The 25,724-nt window shown below is 36.8% G+C and overlaps 1 protein-coding gene across 1 annotated transcript in view; it reads right to left on the bottom strand.

Moving 5' to 3' along the window:
• The window catches only part of DNAJC5 (DnaJ heat shock protein family (Hsp40) member C5), a 1,154,993-nt gene that overhangs the window by 155,358 nt on the left and 973,911 nt on the right, over window positions 1-25,724 (bottom strand). The window contains exon 5 of the mRNA XM_044089884.1: window positions 4,433-4,604. Coding sequence (XP_043945819.1) covers window positions 4,433-4,604 — 172 coding nt within the window. The remainder of the gene's footprint in view (window positions 1-4,432; window positions 4,605-25,724) is intronic.

Raw genomic sequence — 25,724 nt, 5'->3', positions numbered from 1 at the left:
GTTCTTAAATTAATATCAAACATTACTGCTAGGTTAGCTTGGATGACATTTTTGTCACCTGACTTCAGTTCCCAAGCTAAACCCCCTTTGTCAGAAACTTACAAAATTTTAGCATCTCTCAGTGAAAGATACGCATCTCTCAGATGTTTGCAGATTGTGGAAGTCATAAAATATTAAAACACTTCTACATCTTAAACCTAGTAATTATATATCTTTCAAGACAATACAAAACACTTCTATCTCTAGACATTGTCTGCTACTGCACTGAAACTGAGAGATAACATCTCATTTATTACGTGGTTATGAAACAACTTAATTTCAATGATGTTCTCTGATTTTTATTTTCAAGTTAACCTCCTGTGTCCCAGTTTCCATTAAACATATACATCTAAACAGTCACAATAGTGCAGGAACACTCCTGTTCTATTCCAATAGGGCATGCTGTGGTTACATTTTAGCTTGGTACTTTACACACACTTCTGTATAAATCATATCAATATCCACAAATGACACAGGATTATTTACAAAATTCCAGATAGCTGGACTGGCAGTATTTCCCTGTGTCACAGGTAGGAACCAATTACATAGGAAAAAATGGGAATTGGAGGAACAATACATGCAGAGGAGGAACAAGGTTTAAAAGAAGGCAGAATTTAAATGAATTATGTAATGTTTGACTGACAATAACTGGATAGACTATAAGCGATGTATAATGTTTGTAATCACAACTGCGTCAACATGGCTTGCAAAGTATCATGTTTTCAGCTGGAATTATACGAGGATGGCTTGTTTTCATTTATATAAATATAAGATTGCCTATATCATATACTTCCAATTTAATAAAGACTTTTCCTGTTTAAAAAAATCAGTCTCTCTCATTTGGGAAACGCAGTCTTTTTATAATTAGTACATGAAAATCTACAATAAAACACATTCTAGAATGGTAAATTATAAATTCTAGCCTAAATAAATTATGTCATCTTATTAAAAACTGTAATTATATTCTAAAGATTCAATTATTCTATCTTCAAATATCTGACACTTTTTCATTTTGGATATAACATTCTAAGAACTTAATTATTCTACCCTTTAATATGTATGTTGTTGTTGGTCTTTTGGCTTTTCCTGGTTAGGGGTCGCCACAGTGAACTCCGGTCCGCTAATGATTGGCAGTAGATTTTCACGAATGCCGAGGTGCCAGCTCGACGTTTAACCTTCAACGAAGGCATGCCCATTTACGCATGTCTTTCGAACGCCCAACCAACCACGGGGAGGACATGCAGACTCCACACAGAAGGCACTCCCCGCACTCTAGCCGAGAATTGAACAGGAGAACCTCTTGCTGTGAGGCAACAACACTACCGCTGCACCACCCTTTAATATGTATACACTTTCAATATAACTAGATTTTAGTTTCAAACTGAAAATATTCAACTATAGACATTTATGCAACTCCAGACTAAATCTGTATGCAAGTCATTTATTAGTACAGAGTGAAATCTGTTTTTTTCCTTTTCTATATTGTTATAAAACATTTAGTAAACTTTATAAACTGATACTGTTTGCTGTTACTACAAGTTATTGTACTCCATTTAAATTTCAACATATCTTTTTAAGGAAAAAATGTAGACATAGCTACCACACAGCTACAAAAACATGAGTCTTGGATGGAACCTCCTCCTTACTGAGACAGGATATCTCCATAATGTAGGAGGGTTCTCTTGCTTTACCATTACCCTACGACTCCTGAGGTACAAAACCTGGTTGCATACAATGTAATTAACAGCAGTTCTGGCATTCAGACAAATACTCAAGAAGCACAGGGATAGACTATTCTTAGCATGAGCTGCTTCCTAGTGACTGGATCCTCAAGTAAAAGGGCTGATGATGCTAAAAACGGCAGTTCCAGTGACATCAGCCATCTACAGCAAAGGAAAAAGTCTGCCTAAAAGGAGAGATTAGGGGGTAGTGTAAAAAAAAAAAAAGTAACAGAATTCAAACAGAGGACTGACATAAGACTATTCTTATGATGAATGGAGAAAAATGCTGTTGGTTAAATGGAATCTGTGAGTTACACAGATGGCTGGGAAAAAGGCAGACAATGAAAGACAAGCTGTCCTCATCTGTCATCAATATGTATGGGTCTATGTTTGGTGAAGGTGACAGTTATGACTTCTGAACCACATGAAATGCGACAGAAACAGACATCAGTGCCTAGTCCACATCTCTTTGTTATTCTAATACCACTTTAAATTATACAATTACTATATTCCAACCATGAAGAAAGTATCCACTAAGGAGATATGAATATTTAACACCTTCACAGCATAAAACATTTTTTGGGAGATACATGCAATGCACCGGGTTTCACATCAAAACTGAAATGATTGCACTAAATTTTAATGTTGACATTTTTTTTTCCACTCTACCAGCACCTTTCCATATCACATATGAAAAGAAGAGATGCTTTATACCATCTTTACTAACTGAAAGCTAATGTTTGTGGTATAAGCAGCAAATGTTTTTTTTCCGATAAAAAAAAAGTTTTAGTCTTTGGCTGAGTATTATTTGAACACACAAATTAGTTAGAAAAATTAATTTTGAAATTGTGTTCGAGGTAATTTTCCTGCAGTTAACAACAGTAAGTGAAACAATGAAACACAGGAAATATGCTCTCATAAACAATAAACAAATACTGTCTTATGTGAATCTTAAGTTGTAGAAGCAACAGACTATATAAATCCATAGGTATATATGTAAAAATATTCTGCTTGGCTGATGGCACATTTGAATACAAAACTTCAGAAAGGTGCTACAGGAGGCATGAGGGAAATGCAGCACCTCTCTTAGGAGTACAATGTAAATGAACTGTCTAAACTGACAGAAATAACCGTATAGAAAATTAAACACACCTTTCCTGGGAACTACGGCCTGTATACTCCCTAAAACTAGACATACTTGACTATGAGGTGATGCTACCTTTGAGTAAACAGAATGGTTTAACTGGAAAACAAGTCTCTACTTTGAGACAGGGCTAGTGTTAGCATATAAAGTTAATGGAAGCATAGAGAAGCAGGCCTCATGCTGGGAGATGTAGGTAGTTCAGGCCAGGTGCAAAGGCTTAAATAAAATAAGTGCTGTATTTTCATTAAAAAAAACACTCAAAGTATTATTTGTAAATTGAAAATTTTGTAATTTTCAATGTTGAGAACCGCAGTGGTGGTGCTGCGGTAGCGTTGTTGCCTCATAATAAGACGTTGTCCTGTTCAATTCTCAGCTAAAGCGTCTTCTGTGTGCAGACATGCGTGAATGGGCGTACCTTCGTTGAAGGTTGTACGTCAGGGCTGGCAACTCGGTACGTAAAAATCTACTGTCAATCATTAGTGGACCGGAGTTCCGCTGTGGCGACCCCTAAAAGCCGAAAGATACAACAACAACAACAACCTACTTGAGGTACGGGTAGGTGAGGAGATGCCAGTAAATATGCTTTGGGAAAGAGAGTTCCACCAAGCACTCCTCATCTTTTGGTGGCAATTGCATTACTATACGGGTAAGAAGAAAGGCTACTCTGTGTTCAGGTCCGAAACTAATGACACAAACCTCAGGCCAAGATTTCACTTTTCAGAGTTAGAATTTTTTTTTTTTTTTTAACATACCTAATGCAAAAAAAAAAAAAAACTTTGCTTAAAAAAATCACTGTGAAAGTCAATTACAGCAGTGCCATAATCTTGCAAGTAGCACACAGGAAATGGAGACAAATTGTCCGGGCTACCTTTTATAAAGTATAAACTGTGGTCCTAGTCAAACAACCGTTGGTGTGGCATCATCCTCCAAGCTGGCAACATACTGGGCACAGTGCTATCTGGAACTCTATCTGCTACCTTTAAACAGCTATATGATGCTACCTTTAAACAGCTATATGATGCTGCCTTTAAACAGCTGTATGATACAGAATGGCTAGCACAAGATGGCACACAGGCGAAGAAATGACCGAGAATGTTGAATCAGAAGTCTGCAAAAAATAGAGTGGAGAAGAGAAAGGTCTTGCAGTACTGTAACAGTACCACTGAAACACTCAAAGAAATGTAATTTCATGCCCCGTTTAGCACCCCTGTCCCTCATGGATAAGGAAAAGCATGTAAATGTCCCAAATATCTTTGTGTAAGGGGTGTTGCTACACATGTCAGTGACTAGCACTGCTATTCTCTTAGGTTCAGTAAATCAAAGTTTTCCAGCAGTTGTTTGACTAGGACTACAGCTTATCCTGATATTTATGTTGTGAACTTATGACTTACAGAAGGCAGCACCAACAACATGTTGGTGAAGCAAGGGGAAAGAGCCATCCCTCTTGAAAACCTTTTTTTTTTCTTTTTAACTTCAGCTTTACACTAGAACACGAACAAATCACCATGACACAACAAGTAGTGCTTACCCCTCTCGTCAGACTGTAGCTGTGCTTCCAGATCCTCTGGTGAAACATAATATTCATGATCCTCTCCCTCTGGAGGTTTAGGTTTACATTTCCCACAGCAGCAATTGCAGCAGCAGCAGAGACAGCAGCAGAAGTAGCAGCCTGTGATGAGGCCACAGAACACAAATAGTGCCTACAAACAAGAAAACAATATTCAGCAACAAGCAACAGTAGTTCCACAAATAGAAAACGGCACTACCCCCAATGACAAGCAGAGAGAGAGCCATGAACCACAAAATAGTAATAGTAGGCATTCAGTGGACAGAAAAAATGTACACACTCCTGTTAAAATGCCAGGTTTTTGTGATATAAAAAATGAGACCACAATAAACCATTTCAAAACAATTCTCACCTTTAATGTGACCTATAACCTGTACAATTCAATTGAAAAACAAACAAATCTGTTATGGAAAAAAATATGCAAAATAAAAAATCTACACTACTCTGGTTGCATAAATGTGCACACCCTTAGCCTAATACTATGTTGAAGCACCTTTTGATTTAATTACAGCATTCAGTCTTCTTGGGTACACACCTGCCATCAATTAAAGAGACTCTGATTAACCCCAAATAACGTTCAACTGTCCTAGTAGGATTTTCCTGACATTTACTCACTTGCCTGCTACAGCAAAAGCCATGGTTCACAGAGAGCTTAGAAAGCATCAAAGGGATCTCATTGTTGAAAGTATCAGTCAGGAGAAGGGTACAGAAAGATGTTCACAGCATTGGATATACCATGGAACTCAGTGAAGACAATCATCAAAATGTGGAGAAAACATAGGACAACAGTGATGTTGCAAAGAACAGGACGTCCCTCCAAACTTGAAAAGACAAGACAAAAACTGCTTAGGGAGGCTGCCAGGAGACCTACAGCAAAACTGAAGGAGTTGCAGGAATTTCTGGCAAGTACTGGTTGCATACTACATGTGATAACAATCTCCCGTATTCTCCATATGTCTGGGCTATAGGGTAGGTTTGGAAGATGGAAGCTTTTTCTCACACAGAAAAACATCTAAGTCTGGCTAAAATTTGCTCAAGTCTCCCAAAAGCACGTGGGAAATGTGTTATGGTCTAATGAGACCAAGGTTGAACTTTCTTGCCACAATTCCAAAAGTTACATTTGGCGCAAAACAACACTTTGCATCACAAAAAGAACATCATCCCCACAGTGAAGCATGGTGGTGGCAGTGTCATGCTTTGGGGTTGCTTTTCATAAGCTGGAACTGGGGCTTTACTCAAGGTGGAAGGAATTATGAACAGTTCCAAATACCAGTCACTTTTGGCCCAAAACCTTCAGGCGCTGCTAGAAAGCTGAAGATGAAGAGGAATTTCACCTTTCAACAAGACAATGACCCAAAGCATACATCCAAATCAACAAAAGAATGGCTTCACCAGAAGACAAAGTTTTAGAATGGTCCAGCCAGAGCCCAGACCTAAATCCAATAGAAAATCTGTGGGGTGACCTGAAGAGGGCTGTGCATAAGAGATGCCCTCGCAATCTGACAGATTTGGAGGGCTTTTGCAAGGAGGAGTGGGCAAATATTGCCAAGTCAAGATGTGCCATGCTCATAGACTCCTACCCAAGAAGGCTGAATGCTGTAATTAAATCAAAAGGTACTTCAACAAAGTATTAGTTTAAGGGTTTGCACACTTATGCAACCAGCATATTGTACGCATTTTGTTATATTTTACCCCTAACAGATTGGTTTGCTTTTCAATTGAATTGTACAGGTTATAGGTCACATTAAAGGTGAAAAAGGTTTTGAAATGATTCAGTGTGGTCTCATTTTATATATCGCAAAAATCTGGCATATTAACAGGGGGTGTGTACACTTTTTATATCCACTGTACCTCTAACCTCCAAGTGCTAGAAAACTGGGCAAAGTCAAAAATAATGGGAGGCTGCACAAAGGTCTAAAATCAGGGACAGATTTTTAATTACTGCTCTTACATACTTAGAACGTTTCCAAAATTACCGATTTTGCATGTGCATGCATTTTCTGAAGGATACAAATTCTGGATCTCATATGTCTAATTATTTAGTGGCATCAATCACAATGAACTGCAAGAAAATCACAGATTTTGGGGAGAACAAACCAAAAATATGAGGCAAAAATATGAACAGCTGAGAGGTATGATAGTAGGAAAGTTCCGTCAATTATTTATGTTGAAACAGTATACGTTCAAATGCAGCTGCTAAATGCTGTCCTCTTAAAACTGTAATATTTATAATCCTGACTCTCCAGCTTTAAAGAAAGGGTTTATTGTGCTGACTGAACAAATCAACCACATCCAGCTGAGATTACTGCACTGCAAACAAATTATTTTCCCTTAGAGCAACCCTGGAATTTGTTACATAAAGAAGAGGCTCAATGGGGAAACATCACCTCACACTGGGTATGGGAGTACCCTCCTTCCCTTGTGCCCTTCAATAAAACATGTTTTATGCACATTTTTGGGTTGGACAGTGTTTCCACAGCAGTCAAAGTGAATGTTTTTCTTATAATTCACTTTTATGCTGATGCATAATACTTGTGTTTGGTAAAATTGAGAACTGCAAAGCTTTCCTAAATTTACACAAGAGAACTACAACGCAAGCACAATTTAATACATATCATTTAGTAAAGAACATTTATTAATACTGAATATCCTCTAATACTGTAATCAAAAGTGTACGAGGAATAGTGGGGCGATTATTTTGCAACCAAAATTAAACAAAAATTGGACACAAAGATCTCTGTATTTATATTGTATGGTACAAAGTGGATGTCAGCTATCAGTTGTCAAGTACTCTGGAGAAAAACAAAAAATATACAGTGCACATTTTGGTTAGCATAGCGAAAACTGTAAACGTTATTAGACAACACCTACCATAGTGCAGCATTACAACTTCTGGTGGTTTGCAGTACACTTCCAAAACTGTGGAGACAGGCATTTTGTTTTAAATTACTGTCATAAATACAACGTGTGAATGTTAGTCTGTTTGGCTAGATATCATGCACTGTGGTAGTTTAATAAGCCTGGTTCCAGTCATGTGCACATCACGAGGTTAAAGTGCTGCTGCTCAAACCATTCACAGGAGTTGAACAAAAGCAGTGCAGTGCAACAAAGTAGAAGAACAGCAGCTGTTCAATAGTACATTTATGTAAAATGCAGAATCTATACAATAGTAGTCTACATATGCCACTTATACAATGGTAGTCTACATATGTCATCTATACAATGGTAGTCTACATATGTCACTTACACAATGGTAGTCTACATATGCCATCTACACAATGGTAGTCTACATATGCCATCTACACAAAGGTAGTCTACATATGTCACTTACACAATGAGAGTCTGCATATATCATCTATACAATGGTAGTCTACATGTCGCTTATACAATGGTAGTCTACATATGTCACTTCTGCAATGGTAGTCTACATATGTCACTTCTGCAGTGGTAGTCTACATATGTCACTTCTGCAGTGGTAGTCTACATATGTAATTTATACAATGGTAGTCTACATATGTCACTTATACAATGGTAGTCTACATATGTCATCGATACAATGGTAGCCTGTATATGTCACTTATACAACGGTAGTCTGCATATGTCACTTATACAACGGTAGTCTACACATGTTATCTATACAATGGTAGTCTACACATGTCACCTACACATTGGTAGTCTACATATGTCATTCTATATAATGGTAGTCTACATATGTCGTTTATACAATGGTAGTCTACATATGTCACTTATACAACGGTAGTCTGCATATGTCATCTATACAATGGTAGTCTACATATGTCATTCATGTCACTTATGCAATGGTAGTCTGCATATGTCACTCATACAATGGTAGTCTACATATGTCACTTATACAATGATAGTCTGCATATGTCGTTTATACAATGGTAATCTGCATATGTCATCTATACAATGGTAGTCTACATATGTCACTTATACAATGGTAGTCTACATATGTCACTTATACAATGGTAGTCTACATATGTCACTTATACAATGGTAATCTACATATGTCATCTATACAATGGTAGTCTACATATGTCACTTACACAATGATAGTCTACATATGTCATCTATATAATGGTAGTCTACATGTGTCATTCATAAAATGGTAGTCTGCATATGTCGTTTATACAATGGTAGTCTACATATGTCACTTATACAATGGTAGTCTACATATGCCACTTATATGTCACTTATACAATGGTAGTCTACATATGTTATCTATACAATGGTAGTCTACATATGCCATCTATACAATGGTAGTCTACATATGCCATCTATACAATGGTAGTCTACATATGCCATCTATACAATGGTAGTCTACATATGTCACTTATACAATGGTAGTCTACATATGTCACTTATACAATGGTAGTCTACATCTGTCACTCATGTCACTTATACAATGGTAGTCTACATGTCACTTATACAATGGTAGTCTGCATATGTCACTTGTACAATGGTAGTCTACATACGTCATCTATACAATAGTAGGCTACATATGTCACTTATGAGTACAACATCTTATTAAAAATAAGAGCTTCAAACTTGCTTGAAGCAACAACTCACACAGGACAGGAAAAGAACAAGTCAATATCGTAGAGAAGGAAGGGTCACCAATATGGAGCCAAGATCTGTTAACCTGCAGGGAATAAAAGTTAACATTCTGATGGATTTTTTGTTTGCGTACAACACCTAAACAGTTCATCTTATGTCCACCTAAATATGGGTACGAACCAATTTGTGTGTGGGTACAAAGTTTACTGCTTAAGCTTTTACTTCATTAAGTTTATATCCTGAAAAGACTTGAAACTGTCTCTGAATGTACCACAATATTAAAATGTCCTTTTATATATACTGATACATACCAACAGAAAAACATTTCACTATTAATAACAACGACTGGCAGCAGAAAGATATTCAGTACTGAAACAATCATGAATATTTCTTACCACAATAAAAACATTGCTCCCAAACATTAAACACAGGGCAATGTAACATACACAACTTCCTCAACCTATAACTTACAGTTATTCAGATAATAAAGAAAAATGAACCAACAATCATGCATGTCTCTGTTGTCATCCTCAAATTATTGGCTCTATTTCTAAACAAATATACTTGAAACTTCTAACACCAGTCCTCAAAATCCCCCTTCCAATGACAGAATATAATGGCTACAGTTATAGTCACCATCTGTTGTATGTAACTGTAAACTGCCCAAGAGCCAAAAACGTACTTGAGAAACTTCTGACAACTCTTCATGTATAGTTCCTACAATCCAATGTAGTTTGCTCCAGATGTCAACATTTTAACAAATGAACATTTCTGCAAAGAATACTTTTTTAACCCTCTTTTATTAAATCATAGTTTAGATAATGATATGGGTACACATACATTAATTGGAAAGAAACAAACCATATTGACATTGTCATTATTTTCATTCAGTATACATTTGTTTTCATTTTACCAATCATTTACTCCGACAATACATAAATTGTTCACTTCCTGCCTTTCCTCAAACTTCATTCCTCCTTCAGAATAAATGCTATTCTGCATGTATTGTTCTAACAAATTCCATTTACTGCTGTTTCCCTTTTTGCCTCTTTCTTTTATCTCTTTTTATGCCATGCAATATTTCAGTTACAGTTGGTTTAGATTTTAATTTCAATTTTATAGTAACTTTTTTTTTGGCAGTGAATATTATTAAACTTAGTAAGGCCTTACTATGTGTAGGCAATTCAGATCCTGTGCCCCAGATAAAAAGAATCATGTCTTTAGTTATAACCATTTGTTCTCCCAACATTTTAATTACTCCATGGAGATTTTTTTTAAAAAAACTTGCTACACACCAGAAAAATCTGTTCTCAGTTACCTCTCTCTTTCTCATTACACAGCTAACATTTGCTCTCTACCTAAAAATTCTATCAAATCTGCTTGAAATATAAAAGTGCCAATGCAAAAATTTCTAAGAAAAAAATCATAAACCTTCTGAACTTTGCTGCATATTCGAACCATGCAGATGTCTTCTTATTTTTCCTTTGTAAACCTCCCTTCCTGCCTTTTCCCAATGTTTTAGAACCTGCTTTGATTATAGTTGTGCAGCACTTTGTATGCTCTAGTAATTATTCATTGTTTTAACAGCAGCTTCTGTTCTAGACTCAAGCAAAAGCTCTGCCAGAGCTAGCCTTTCTCTTAATACTACCGTATTTCCCTTTGCCTACAACTCTAATAAATATCCCTGGTAGAGGAAAGGTAGTCTCTAACCTGCAGTCCAAACTTGTGTTTGGCCTCATTCAACTCTATTACATTTCCCCTCTTTTGGCTTTACCTTGACAATTGTCTCCAACAAACTCCAAGTCCCCTCTTGCCTATTTTCTATGACTTTACTTGCAGTCATCCCTAATGGCAAAATCTCCTTTATCCATTCATGTGTTGGTTTTGTTCTCAGAATATTTTTCTGCTACTTTATGAATATAATATCCTGCACGGTTGCTGTCATTCTCATTACAGAACTGCATCCAAAATTCTAATCTCTCCTTATTTCTTGAAATCTCCACCCCAGTTTAATCTCTTTCCAGTTTGATTTATAACCTTCTGCTTATGTTATGTACAAGAGCCTTAACTGCACAGTTCTAAAGTATTCCTTCAAATAAGATAATCAGAATCCACCTTGTTCTATGGGAAGGATCAATGTATCCCACTTGACTCTTGACCTCTTCCCCTCCCAAATAAATTGCTTCAATTCATTACTAATTATTGGCCTCAACTTTTCCTCTGGCTGAAGATATCTGACCTGCATATAAAACTAAAGGGACTAAACATTTTCACTGCTTGTATGTTACTATCCATAATCAACAGCTTCCAGTTTTATTCTTTTTTAGTCTCTTCTCACATATCCTTAACTGTGATAATAGATTTTTTTTTAACCGAGACACCTAAATAGTTCATCTTATGTCCACATAAATATGGATATGAATCAATTTGTGTGTGGGTACAAAGTTCATTGCTTTAGCCTTTTCTTATCTTCATTAAGTTTGTATCCCGAAAACACATGAAACTGTCTCAAAAATTGTCCTTTTCTGGATTTTTCAAGTACAAAATATTATCATTTGCAAATAATGCTAGTTTTTCTTGACTACTATATTATACCATTTACATCCTTGAATTTGTGAGCCCTTGTTTTCTTCATCAATGGCTCAAAATATAAAGAAAATAGAGGACACCCCTGTCTTGTCCCTCTGTTCAAACAACTTGTCGGAGAGAAACCTTCCCATTTTTTAACTCTTGCCTCAGATCTTTCAAAGAATAACTCAATTACCCTATCAAGAAATGCAAATGCTAGCTTTGTTCTGCTCAAAATCCCAGCTGACTGCATCAAATGCTTTTGCTGCATCGGTCATGAGCAATAGTGGTATTTTCTTAAATTCTTCTTCCCTACGGGTCATGTCTGAAAAGAGGTAGAAGCCAAGAAAAAAAGCAGAAATACACATTTTCCAAATCTCAGTAAACATTCCCTGTCCATGGAAATAGAAACGGGAGGCATTATTTCTCACTATGTTTCAGTGAGAAGAGTAGACAATGCAAGAGGATGGTTGTACTTTTATTTCTTCTCAATCTGAAGAACCTGATTCTCAGGAAAGAATGGCTTCAGATTTCCCTCTTGAAGAGCTGTTTACCTTTTGAGGGAGAAAGGTGACTGTGGATGATCCAACTGTCAGTGAACTTTTTTCTTTTATTTTGGGTGCTCTCTCCAGTCTTTTTCAAGACATGGAAGACACCTTATTTTTCTTTTTGTTTTGTTACCTGAAAGTCTATTCAAACCAGAACTTATTCCCAGCCAATAGGGGATAACTCTAGTATTTAAATTATTCAGCTCTCAAACAGACATTTGCATTCTGAGGAAAAGAGCCGACTGTGGGCATTCCATCTTATGACAATTTGCTCTCTCCTTTCTTATTCAACATAAGACTACCTTATTTGCTTATTTTTTTTTACTATAGTTGCCTGAAGGCCTTGTCAATCCAGTAATTATCCCCAGCCAACAGGGAAGAATTTGAGTATTTAAATTGCTCAGCTCTCGAGTGGAAGTCTCGCACCAATGCAAAGAAGCAAAGATGCGCAAAGCACACTAATTACAATGATTACAGGGAGGTAGAGTTTTTATGTGGAAAAAGTAGTTTGTTTTGTAGTATGGAACACACTGATTTGTGAATTAGATTTATTAAGTTTTTTGAGTTTTAGATATCCATATTTTTATATGTGGACAAGTGTTTTAATTCATTGACAAGAACTACTATTATTCTTTTGAAATTACTTGTAACCAGTTAGTTGTTTTTGAAAGACAGGGTACCACCTTGCTTGGTGTATGTATATGCAATACATACAACTTTTGTTTCAAACATGGATTTTATTGTGTTTTTGATGATTTGATTAAAACCAATTACTCAGCTGATCATCATCATTGAGGAACTTACATGAGGACAACTAAGGGTTTTGTCTTGCATAAACTGCTCATACTTACACGAGATTACTAAATTAATTTATAGTACAACTGTTGTGATTGAAGGTACAATACTTGTCAATATCAATATGGTAGAGCTTTTAGATCAATAAAGGAATTTACAAATGACTGGTGGATGGAAAATATGCTAAAATGCTGGTGAAAGTATTCCCTTACCAATTTCAACTATTATAAAGAATACAGAAAGTTCATTTAAATCTTATTTTAGGACATCTATCAGAGGAGATAAACGTAAGAAGAATTATGGTGATATTTATTCCACCTCTTCACCAGTAGAGAGCTACTTAGTAGGGAAGATAATGATGCAACTCTGATTAATGGAAGGAATTGCCCATCACAGAGGACAATTACTAGTAAGATTTGCTCAGAAGAAAGTGTAAGTAATGTTACTGGTCACTCTGCAGATTGCGTCAAAAATAATATAAATGTTACAGATTGCAGGTGTAATTTAGATAGATTACAAATGTATGAATCTGATATTAATAACTATGAAAGAAATAGACAATACTGTTTATATCCAGATGTATTAGTAATTAAACATATTGATAAGGAAAAGATCATTAGAAATGAAGTCTGTGTAAATGATTCAGACAAAAAAAAAGTTTTCCTTGTGCAGTAGTAGTAGTAACATTCAATTGTTTAGATAGCCAGCTATAGACCCCCCTCCATGACTCAGGACACCCACTCCTCCTACCTGTACCTACCTGACTCCATCAAGGTAACCCCTAACATCCTGATCCTTGGTGACTTCAACTACCCCACCATAGACTGGGTGAACTACTCCTTCACTAATGCACTCACCCAATGATTCATTGACTTTATCAATTCTAATGCAATGAACCAGCTCGTCTCACATTCTGGACATGGTTCCCGCCAACATGGGTGTCCTCTGCACCACTCCCATAGTATGCTCTTCCCTCATGAGATCAGATCATCAGTCTGTCTCATTAGAAGTTTCTATCCCACCCAACCTCCTCCAGAACAGTAACCAAGCTAAAAAAATTCTCAAAAGCTGACTACAAACTCCTAAGGGAGGGTATCAGTAGCGTCACATCACCACAGCCCACAGAGGATGCAGACAACTATACTGAACAGTTTTTGCCAGTGCAGTATGCAAGCACCTGTACAACTGCATAGACTCAGCCATACCCAACAGAAATAAAACCTGGTCTTCAAGGAAACACAAACCCTGTCTGGTGGACATCCTCTATCAACAGACTTTACAACAAAAGGAAGAAACTGTTGTCCAAGGGTAAAAAGGAACAAACTCCAAATTGGAAAAACATCCTCCTCAGCCTCAACCACCAAACAAGATCACTAGTGAAAACCTCCAAAGCCAATTACGAATTGAAATTAGCCTCTGAAACAAAGGGAAACCACATAGCCTTCTTCAGTTACATCAGGAACCTCCATGGCAAAGCCCAGATTTGTTCCAAATTAGTACTTAGTGGTACCACTTACACTGATCCTGTTGACTTAGCCAACCTGGTAGCAGATAGGTTCAGTTCAAACTTCACCCCCCATTTGACATTCCCAATACTTGTCCCGCACCTCACATCTCCATATAGCAAGTGTTAAAGGCCCTATCCAAGGCAAAGAACACAGCTTCCATAGGACCCGATAATATCTCGGGCTGTATTCTGCACTATCTCCAGCAAGAACCAGCTTCACCATTGAGCACCTTATTCAACCACAAGCTTCATTCTAGCAGAGTGGAGAACTGCCACTGTCATCTCCTTGCACAAAGGTGGTGCCACTACTGACCTTGGAAACTACTGCCCCATTAGCTTGACAAGCTTAATCTGTAAAGCCATGGAGCGTATTATTATGGATCTCAAACAAGGATACAGGCAATCTCCAAGCACTTGACCCTACCTAGTTTGGATTCGTCAAGGGCAGATCTTGTCTGTTGAACCTGGTTGACTTTGAGACTGTCACCAAGGCCTTGGATGATGGAAAGTCAGTACATATAACTTGCCTTGAGTTGGCCAAGGTCTTTGACACAATCTCCCATGCAGGCATCACTGAAAAGCGAACTTGGTGTAAATCCCCATCTCATCAGATGGGTGGGCAAATGGCTCACTGATAGGACCGACAAAGTCAAAATAAACATCTCCACCTCCAACAGCAAACCTGTCAATAGTGGTGTTTCCCCAGGTTTCTGTCCTGGGACCCTACTGTTTGGCATCTTCTTCTCAGAGGTCCAAGCAAAGACAAAATGCCTGTGGCTGACCAAATGTGCAGATGACTAAGTTGGGTGCTGTCACCTGACTCCCCAAATGATGTTAGCATACTGCAAGAGGATCTCACAGCAACATATGACTGGTGCCAAAGTCAAGGCCTTAAGTTAAATACAAAAAAAATGTATTACACCATTTGGCAAAAACATGGCCCCTACTAATTACTACACCAACAGCAACTCCTAAGCACACAATCTGTGGTGAGAGACCTGGGTACTCAGCGGCAGTGGTCAGAAAAGCCTTTTACTTGGTTTGTCTGATAAGTAAAGGGATTGCATCCAGAAAAAAGGAGGTTATTACTTCTCCGTACTCCTCCATCATTAGACTAATAATTAAGTATAACGCCCCGTTTGGTATGTACCTCTCAAAACACCTGCATCAACTGGAAAGGCCACAGAAATACCTCACAAAGAGAATCCATGGTCTCCAACACCTGTCCTATGCGGACAGGCTCAAGTCACTATCACTCTACTTGGTATCGTACAGATTGCTCAGGGGTGATCTGGGTCTCACCTACAAGACAATATCGTAACCTGCCCTACTAGAGATGCACCAAATCTTATGTCTAACTCCTCGCACAATACACACTCAAAAGGCCTAAATCTAATATGGTACATTAAAAAAACCTGCTAGAGAGACAGATTTGTATCCCAGAGGCTGCCCCATCTTTGGAATAGACTTCCCATACATGTCAAACAGATTACTTCACTGACCCTCTTCAAGCACAACCTTGATGAGTAGATGGGAAACCGCAAATTTGTCCCAGGGGTTCCACTTGTGACCCTCACTGACAGGGGTGACAGGTGTTGACTGAGGTTTCTTTTATGGGGATAAACTCTTGGCTAGGCTTGTAAGGGCCCCAAGGCCATTAGCCTAATAAACTCCTATGATCCTAAGTCATGCCAATGTATTGAACAAAGTGAACAAATGTTTGATTCAGGAAAGTCAATAAATAAGAATGTAACATTAAGGAAGAAAAATATACATTTAATTGAAAATAAGAGTCTACGTGAATCATTTAAGGTTGTGATACATACGAATCCTCAATTAGGAAATGACATTTTCTGCTCCAAAGGGACACAGGATGGCATTCTTACATCAGGAAGGGGTGAGACTCTGTGTAACAATGTTAGTTTACTAAAAGGGAATGTGAACCAATTAATAGATTGAAACTTTCAAACGACATTAGAGGTGATGTTCTGATACTGGGTGATTCTATGTTAAAATACACGATACTCAGGGTTTACAGAACTGACAAAATTAGAAGCATTGCCTGGTTTAAAACTGGTTAATGTTAAGGAAATGGTAAAAAAAACTAATGTACATTTTAAATACAAAATAGTTGTAACTCGTATCAGTATAAATTATCTTATATTGACTTATTTGAATTATATGAAAATTATGACTCTGGAACTTACTGAATACCTAGAAATCCATCATAACTTTGTTTTCAGTGAGCTTATACCCTCGCTGTTGCGGTCTGATAATATGCTTTCTAAGGCACACTTGTTTAGTAACTGGATGAGATAAATCTCAAGTGTGTACATTTGATTACAGAATGTTTGCTCTGGATAAACTGCATTTAAATAAGAATAGTACAATGTTTCTGTTTAATAATAGAGCTGATTATATAAAGTATTTTAGGGAATACAGTAGAAAGTGCTCAGGAAATTTGATAACACTTTGAAGTGCTACTACTGTAATGCTGGAAGCCTGGGCAATAAATTTAATGAGCTTTCAGGATTAATTTATGAAGAAAATTAACAAATAAGTTCAGTCATGGAATACTGTTAATTTTCAATTGAAGTATTATAATAACTTATGAATGTTTACAGGAAAAATGTAATGGTGGAGATGTTACACTGTATGTTCATTCTTCTATTCTATTTTTGTAGGTTATGCAAATTCCACACTTAGAATGCCTGGTTGTTCAGATTAAAGACAGCAAGTACCAGCATTAAATACATAATATTACGTCACTGTATTCCAAGTATGAATAGAATATACATCAAAATTATTTGCAAGAGTTGTATAAAATATTAGTGTATGATAACATTACTTTCTTTCAGTTTAATTATCCTGATATCTCATGGATACATTTATCTAGAAAAACACATTTTGAAAATGAATTTATGGACAAGGTGTTAGAAATAGGTAAGATACCATTTAGAAATAGGTAAGAGATAATCTGTTGCTGATAACACCAGAGAAGGAAACATGCCTGATCATGTAATTAATAATAATTAAGATTTATTACATGATGTTATGATAATAATGCCTCAGACAGTCAGACCATAAAGCCATTACTTTTGAATTAAGACTTTTGTCTGGAATTAGTAACATCATGAAAAAATGCAATATTAACATCAACTACAGTAGTTTAATTAATATTATGCTGTGTATGGATTGGCGATATTTATTGACTCATGTAAGTTTGTGCGTTACTTCAAGGTTTACTCTCATCAAGCATTGAAGCAACTACATATATGGAAAAAATAAATGGACTTGCCCTGTGTGGTGGAACAAACAATTGAGCAGAACATTAAGAAAAGAGAATGGACAATTCATTGTATATACAAAATATCCATCTATTAGTAATAAAAGAACATACGATCATAAAAGTAGAGAGCTAAAATTTAAAATTAAAGAATCTAAGATTAATTATGAAGCAAACAGTTCACACTACATCAAATAAGAAATCTTTCTGTAAACCTAAGTTCTGTGAAGAATACTAATGAAAGACCTAATACATTTATAATAAATGACATCAGTATTAGTGATTCACACATTATTGCTGATGAATTTAATAGCCATTTGCTTCAAATTACAATAATGGAGGAACTTGAAGATTAGAATGTCATCAATGGGTGATAAAAGGGATATGTCCTATAGTTACTGAACAACTAATTACAAAGGCTATTGGCAAAATTAAAGAGACATCTTCAATGGTTCCAGATTTAATCCCAGGTATATTCCTTATTAATATTAAAACACTGCTGTAACCAATTGTGTATAAAATATTTAGTAAGTTTGAAGTTGAAGGTTTTGTTCCAGTACAATGGAAAATTTCACATATAACTCCCATCTACAAGAAAGGCAAGAACATGAGTAATTACTACAGACCAATAATAAGACTAACGTCTATATGATGTAAATCCTTTGAAAGATGATATAATTGAATTACTGCACACATTTGGAATAAATCTTTCACTTATAAGGGTATTAGTTATAGTTTTTGTGACAAGGTTTGACACCTGGGGTTATATTCTTGGATTTGTCAAAAGCCGTTGATAGTTTTCCATTCAATGTGATTATGAGGTTATTTAGCAAAATGTATAATGAACTGGTTCTGTAATATGGAACAATGTGTAAAATTCAGAGGAACATTATCTAAAGTGGTCTGTTATTCCAGTGTACCACAGGGTTCTTTTTTAGGACCCATACTATTTAGTTTTCTCTACAATACCGATGAACAAATACTTTTGGTTATATAAAAGTGCGGACAACTGCAAAATTGGTTTCATATTGCAAGATGACAACAATTATTTAGTTATCAAAAAATTATATGATAATACTGTGGGATTAGTCAGTAATATAATGACTGAAATTTAATACAGATAAATGTAATATTATGTATTTCAGTAAAAAATTATGTCATCCCATTTATTTATCAACTTCCCCTTTCAAGGATATATACCATTATGTAGATCTGTGAATTATGGTAAATTCTAAATTGATATTTGAAGACCATAGTAAGACTGGTCATTTCTTTGGAACACTGACAACTAGAGATAAAGAATTGCAAAGAATAAACAAAGGCAAGGCTCCAGGTTCTCCAGCAGTTTAATAAAAACGAACACAAGTGCTTTCACAATAATGCTTCTTCAGGTGTATGGATAAAGTCTAACACCATTCTTATACCATTTAAATCCAGTCACATGATTAGGCACTCAAAGCACTTAAAGGTAAAAGACTCCATTAAAAACAAGTATAAAAATAAATACATTTAAGGCAACATAGGTAACATTACAGACATCAATTTCATCTACGTAATGTCCTTTTTCTAAGTATAGGTCTCAAGGGTACATGATCATTTAGACCATGCCCCACATCTGCTCTTAATCTCAAGGGGAGGTGACATTAGATGTAGAACTGAAGAACTGGAGGCCGAGTGGATTGTGAGATTAAGAGCAGATGTGGGGCATGGTCGAAAAGATCATGTACCTTTGAGACCTACACTTAGGAAAAGGCCATTACGTAGATGAAATTGAGGTCTGTAATGTTATTTATGTTGCCTTAAATATATTTATTTTTACACTTGTTTTTAATGGAGTCTTTTACCTTTAAGTGCTTTGAGTGCCTAATCATGTGACTGGATTTAAATGGTATAAGAATGGTGTTAGTTAGACTTTATCCATAGACCTGAAGAAGCATTATTGTGAAAGCGCTTGTGTTCGTTTTTATTAAACTGCTGGAGAACCTGGAGCCTTGCCTTTGTTTATTCTTTGCAATTGGATTCTTCTAGTTTTAGAAAGGCACCTGGATATCATGGGGATATTTCTGTTTTGTAGAGATAAAGAATGTTTAATTGCAGTTTTCAAATCCTTTACAAGACCAACCTTGGAGTACAACAATGCTTCCTGTTCATACACACTGGGACAATTAAGTAAACTGGAAGATATGCAAAGAAAATGTATGAAAATAACTGACACACATAAGAACTTTGATTATGAAAATAGATGTAGACAGTTAAAACTATACTCTATAAGTTATTGATATACAAGACGAAAGCTCATACTAGCCTATCATATATTTAATGAAACAGATTTTCAAGCTGCGTTTAACATGGAGATATTTTCTGGTAATAAATCACATCAGAGTAATGTAAATTTCCTGCCACAATTTTATAAAACCAAAAGAAAATACACAGATGTAACAAATATGACTATTTTGTGGAATAATATTCCTATTTATATTCATTTAGCTAATAATGTGAAAACTTTTAATAAATCTTTGGACAACTGGATGGAGGACAGAGGATTTGAGGCATATGTTAAGGAATCTGTGCTCCCAGTTGGCCATTACGCATGAGCACTACTACTGCTTATGAACTTTTCTGAGACTAAGATGAAAGAGGTTTTCAGTGGAAGGAGGACATTCCTATTGCATAGAAAAAGTATTATGATTTGTTACAGTTGGACCTTCCTAAATCTGCAGCTGTTCCTCCTATTTTGCCTGCTTTAGAGAATTGTTTTTCCCACTATTTGTAGCTTTTCTAATAGTCAACCCCCCCAGGACAATTTATAGGTTATACAGGGTACCTCAGACTCAAACATTTTCCATCCCTACAGCAGATCTAGCAGTGTGCTAAACAGTTTACTGCTGTTAACCTCATTTCCTCAGGATAAGGATGGGAAAGGCTTTTACAAGCTGGTACTTTAAATTTTGAGATTTAAACTGCTAACCTCACATGTTAAAAGCATTTGCTTTTATCTTTTGAGAACATGCAAAAGCTAACTGTTAACCTTCCTTCATCTGAGGTAAAAAAAAAATGTATATATATATATATATATATATATATACACACACAAACACATATATATCCGCAGTAAAAAAACAAATGGTGCTGGCAAGAGTTACCTCCAACAACAATGAAATGAACAGTAAAAATCAAAGCAGGAGGTAGCAGCCACAGCTATGTAGAATAACAGCTTTATTATTAAGAGAGGCGAGTGCTTTCGTGGCACCAGCCGCTTCATCAGACAATCAAAGAAGAGTAAAACACAGCATTTATACCAAGATTTTCATTGTCATCAACTACCCAATTAATCCTTAAAACCATATACCTAGTATAAAAAGTTTTATACCTAGTGTGAAAATTTTTTTTTTTTTTTAAAGCTTAAAATTAAAAACAGCTTGACAATAGAAACAGCAAACTTTTTATACTAGGTAAATGGTTTTAAGCATTAATTGGGTAGTTGATGGCAATGAAAATCTTGGTATAAATGCTGTGTTTTACTCTTCTTTGATTGTCTGATGAAGTGGCTGGTGCCACGAAAGCGCTCACCTCTCTTAATAATAAAGCTGTTATTCTACATAGCTGTGGCTGCTACCTCCTGCTTTGTTTTTTACTGATATATATATATATATATATACAAACACACACACACACATATATATATATATATATATATAAAATGTGGGTTTACTTCAAAATCCTGAAAGCTCAAAATACTGAAAACTCATAATACTGAATCTCATAATACTGAAAAACATACAGGACACCAACACTGACTGTACTGCAGCAGAAATACATACAGAAACAAAGAAAAGATAAACCATGTCAGTCTAAACCAACTATAATCAGGGGGGAAAGCCCCCCTGCACCCAGTTACTTAAATACATCAACTCCAAGATCGCACTTCACTACACTAAGATGAGTTATGTTGTAGTATAGTACATTAAAAGGGAACATAACTAAAGTAACAACAGGCAGTCATGAAGCATGTAATGGTATGTTTGCCATTTTTTCTGTGAAGTGCGATCTCAGAGTTGATATATTTAAGTAGCAGGAGGTGTGGGGGGGTGCAGGGGGGCTTGCTCCCCTGCTTATAATTGTAGATGAGGAATATGTTTCTGTATATATTTCTGCTGCAATACAGTCAGTGTTGGTGTCCTGTAAGTATTTCAGTATTATGATATTCAGTTTTATGAGTCTTCAGTACTTTGAACTTTCAGGATTTTGAGATTCAGGATTCTGAGCTTTCAGGATTTTGAAGTGAACCCATATATTTACATATATATATATATATATATATATCCACACACACATGTATAAAGTGCTTTTTCGGTGAATGCGCTTTCATTAAAGTGCATTTGGTTATTGTGGATTCGGACTACTGAACTTTCATTCAATAGTCCTAGATCCATACAGAATATATATATATATATATATATATATATATATATATATATATATATATATATATATATATATATATATATACACACACACACACACACACACACACACACACCTTAGAAGGCTCAAAAGACAAACCCACTACCGTAAAAAGCACAAGTAACCAAAAAGTGAGGGTAATGCTACTAAACGCCAGAATTCTAAACCTCAAAATGCCTGCACTCAAGGCACTCCTCAGTAGGGAGAACATAGATATCTGTGCAGTAACAGAAACCTGGTTTAAGGCTCCAGAGAGCACCCCAGCACTACCAAGCTATAACTCATACCATACTTTTCGGCCACAGAACTCGGACCGAAACACAAAAGGCGGGGGTATATCCATATTCATCAAGGATACCCTCACCTTCAGGTTAGTGGCGTAGCACTATGTCTCAGAGATCATCCATGTGCAACTAACAATGGGCAAAACTGCAATTCAAACTGTAGCTTGCTACAGATCACCCACCATGACCCAGGACCCCCATTCCATGTTTCTGGAGACAATGGAAAATATGAAGGTCCTACCAAATGCCCTAATATTGGGTGATTTCAATTACGCAAACATTAACTGGGAGAACTACTCAATTACTAGCTCCCTTGCCCAATGCTTCCTAGAATTTATAAACTCGAACGCCCTGGATCAACTGGTCAACACCCCCACCAGAGGTGACAACATACTAGACCTGGTCATCACCAACATGGGCGACCGGTGTTCCACACCGGAGGTCAACCTCTCGCTGGTTAGATCAGACCATAGACTAATTACTCTGGATATCCACATTCCACTCCCACCCCCAATCAAGGAAACCACCGTGAAAAACTTTAAGAGCAAACTTCACCAGCCTGAATATAAACCCGTATGTCACGAGATGAGTTTCCAACTGGCTCATGGATAGAACCCACACGGTGAGAGTTGCAGGCTTTAAGTCCGACTCTAAACCGGTTACAATTAGCGTCCCCCGGGGCTCAGTCCTGGGACCCCTCCTGTTTGGTATATACTTCTCAGAGGTACAAGCAAGCACAGGAGGACTATGACTGACCAAGTTCGCAGACGACTGCAAACTGGAGGCCATAACTGACTCTCCAGCTGATACAGACATCCTCCAGAAGGGTCTCACTGAGACGGATACCGGGTGTCAAAATCATGGCCTCAAGCTAAATGCCAAAAAGTGCATAGTCATCCCGTGTGGAAAAAACAAAAGTACCCGCGAACTACCACATACATGGTAGTCCCCTAAATACAGAAAATGTAATAAGGGATCTGGGGACCCAAGTAGATAGTAATCTCTCCTTTGATAATCATATTGCCAAGGTGGTTAGAAAATCCTTCTGTGTGGCCCACCTAATCACAAAAGGGTTAACATCTAGAACAAAAGAGGTTGTTGTACCCCTCTACTCATCACTCATCAGACCCATCATAGAGTACAATGCCCCATTTGGGATGTACCTTACAAGACACCTGCAACAGCTGGAAAGACCACAGAAGTACCTCACCAAGAGGATTACTGGCCTCAAACAGATGCCTTATGCAGCCCGACTGAAGAAACTCCAGCTGTACTCGATTGCATACCGCTTACTCAGAGGTGATCTCTGCCTGACATACAAGGCCATGTCCAACCCAGAATTGATGGACATGCTCCAACTAAAAAAAAAAAAAAAATCTCACATGCTCTAGAGATCTAAACCTCACCACAATGATAACTAAGATGTGCTTGTGGGATAGATTCCTGTCCCAGAGACTCGCCATGTTTTGGAACAGGATTCCCATCTACATTAGGCAGAGCCCCTCACTAACACTCTTCAAGAGAAACCTTAACGAGTGGATGGGAAACAGAAAATTTACCCCGGGGATCACTGCAGTGGCTCTGCTGGTCAGAGGAACAGGGAACTAATGGCTCTGCTGGACAAAGGCACAGGGAACTAATCTAAGGGGGTGGCAAAAGCCAACAAATTCTAGCTATGCTTATAGATGCCCTCAGGTAGATAGCCTAGTACTTACCTATGAACCTATATATACATATGGGTCCACTTTGTGAATTCGAAATACTGAAATCTCGAATTTTAATATTTCGAACTTACAAAGCCACGGACTCACATTTCCGAAACCGGCAGAAGTGAGAAATTTAAAATACCGAAGCACGGATATTTTGAATTGCTGCTTCCAATGGTACGGTATTTGGATGTTTTGATTCAGTTTTGGTACGTTTGTGTGTGTAAGTATGCTGGTTAGGGATTTATTGTGTGTAAGTGTGTGTTCTGACTTATGTGTGTGTTTGAGAGACTGTAAGATGTGTGTGTGTGAGAGTTTCATTTGTGTTTCTGTTTGTGCGATCTAAGAGTTAGAATATATAAGTAGGGGGGTTTGGGGGCATGCCCCCCTGCTTACATGTAGTTTAGATGTATTTGTTTGATTGTGGGGGGGGAGTTTTGTGTATGTTTATATGTGTACTGCATGTGTAGCATAGGTGCGGGATTTTGAATTTCTTGGTTGTGTGTTTTCGAATTTATGAGTTATGGTTGGGTTTTCGGCTTTGTGGTTTCAATATACTGAAATTCGAGATTTCAGTATTTCAAAATTTCAAAGTGGACCCATACATATACATACATATATATATATATATATATATATATATATATATATATATATAGATATAGATATACACACACACACACACACACATATATATATATATATATATATATATATATATATATATATATCCCCTTGAATGCCTCACTAATATCCATTTCTCATGTTACTAATCATGTGTACTGATGATGCTACAGATTCTTCCTCCACATCTGGCTTCATTCTCAAAAAAGTTCCCCAAGACGTTAAAACTGAACTTTTAATTTCTTCCTTAGACAATGACATTATGTTTGGTCCTTCTGCAGTTGCTTAAGAAGAGTGATGAAAGGGGAAGTCTATTCAAAGTATGACTGAAATATTTCAACTGTCCTTTTTTTAAACCGAATAAAAATTCCCCTTCTTCAACTTCCCTTTTCAATAAGCAATTTAAGCAGCAAGAAGACATAAAACAGGTTAAAAAGCAATGCACAGAGACACTGCAAACAGAAAAGGAAAGAGCAGCCTCTAAAACTTCATTCAACATGACTATTTGGCTGTTCAGGCCCCCTCTTTCCCTCTCTAATCAATTTCCCCATATTCCTGAGGCTTCATCTTCCCTTGTTGCACCAGATTCTGATAGACACATGCATTTTAAATGTAATTCAGCATGGGTACTGGCAATGAGAATTCCACTCCCTGTTCTAAGTCAATCAAGTCTACATTTTTCCCCTACTTTGCATCTGTTGTTGCGCCAGATGCTTGCTCTGGGAGTAACAGAACCAGTACCTCCCTGTCAGACAGGCAAAGGCTTAAGGAGTTTTCTGGTACCAAGTAGGATAGATCCTGGAGGCTTGTGATGAACACTTCCTTTCTAAATCCTATACTTACCATTCATTCTGTTTTACCTTTCTCCCTTCTCTAGTTTTCATGGGAAAGCT

Source organism: Protopterus annectens, chromosome 12.part0 (assembly GCF_019279795.1).
Source record: "Protopterus annectens isolate FY-2018-M chromosome 12.part0, PAN1.0, whole genome shotgun sequence".
NCBI classification, from domain to species: Eukaryota; Metazoa; Chordata; order Ceratodontiformes; family Protopteridae; genus Protopterus; species Protopterus annectens.
The sequence above is the reverse complement of the archived record's forward strand: the minus strand, read 5'-3'. Positions and strand labels throughout refer to the sequence as shown.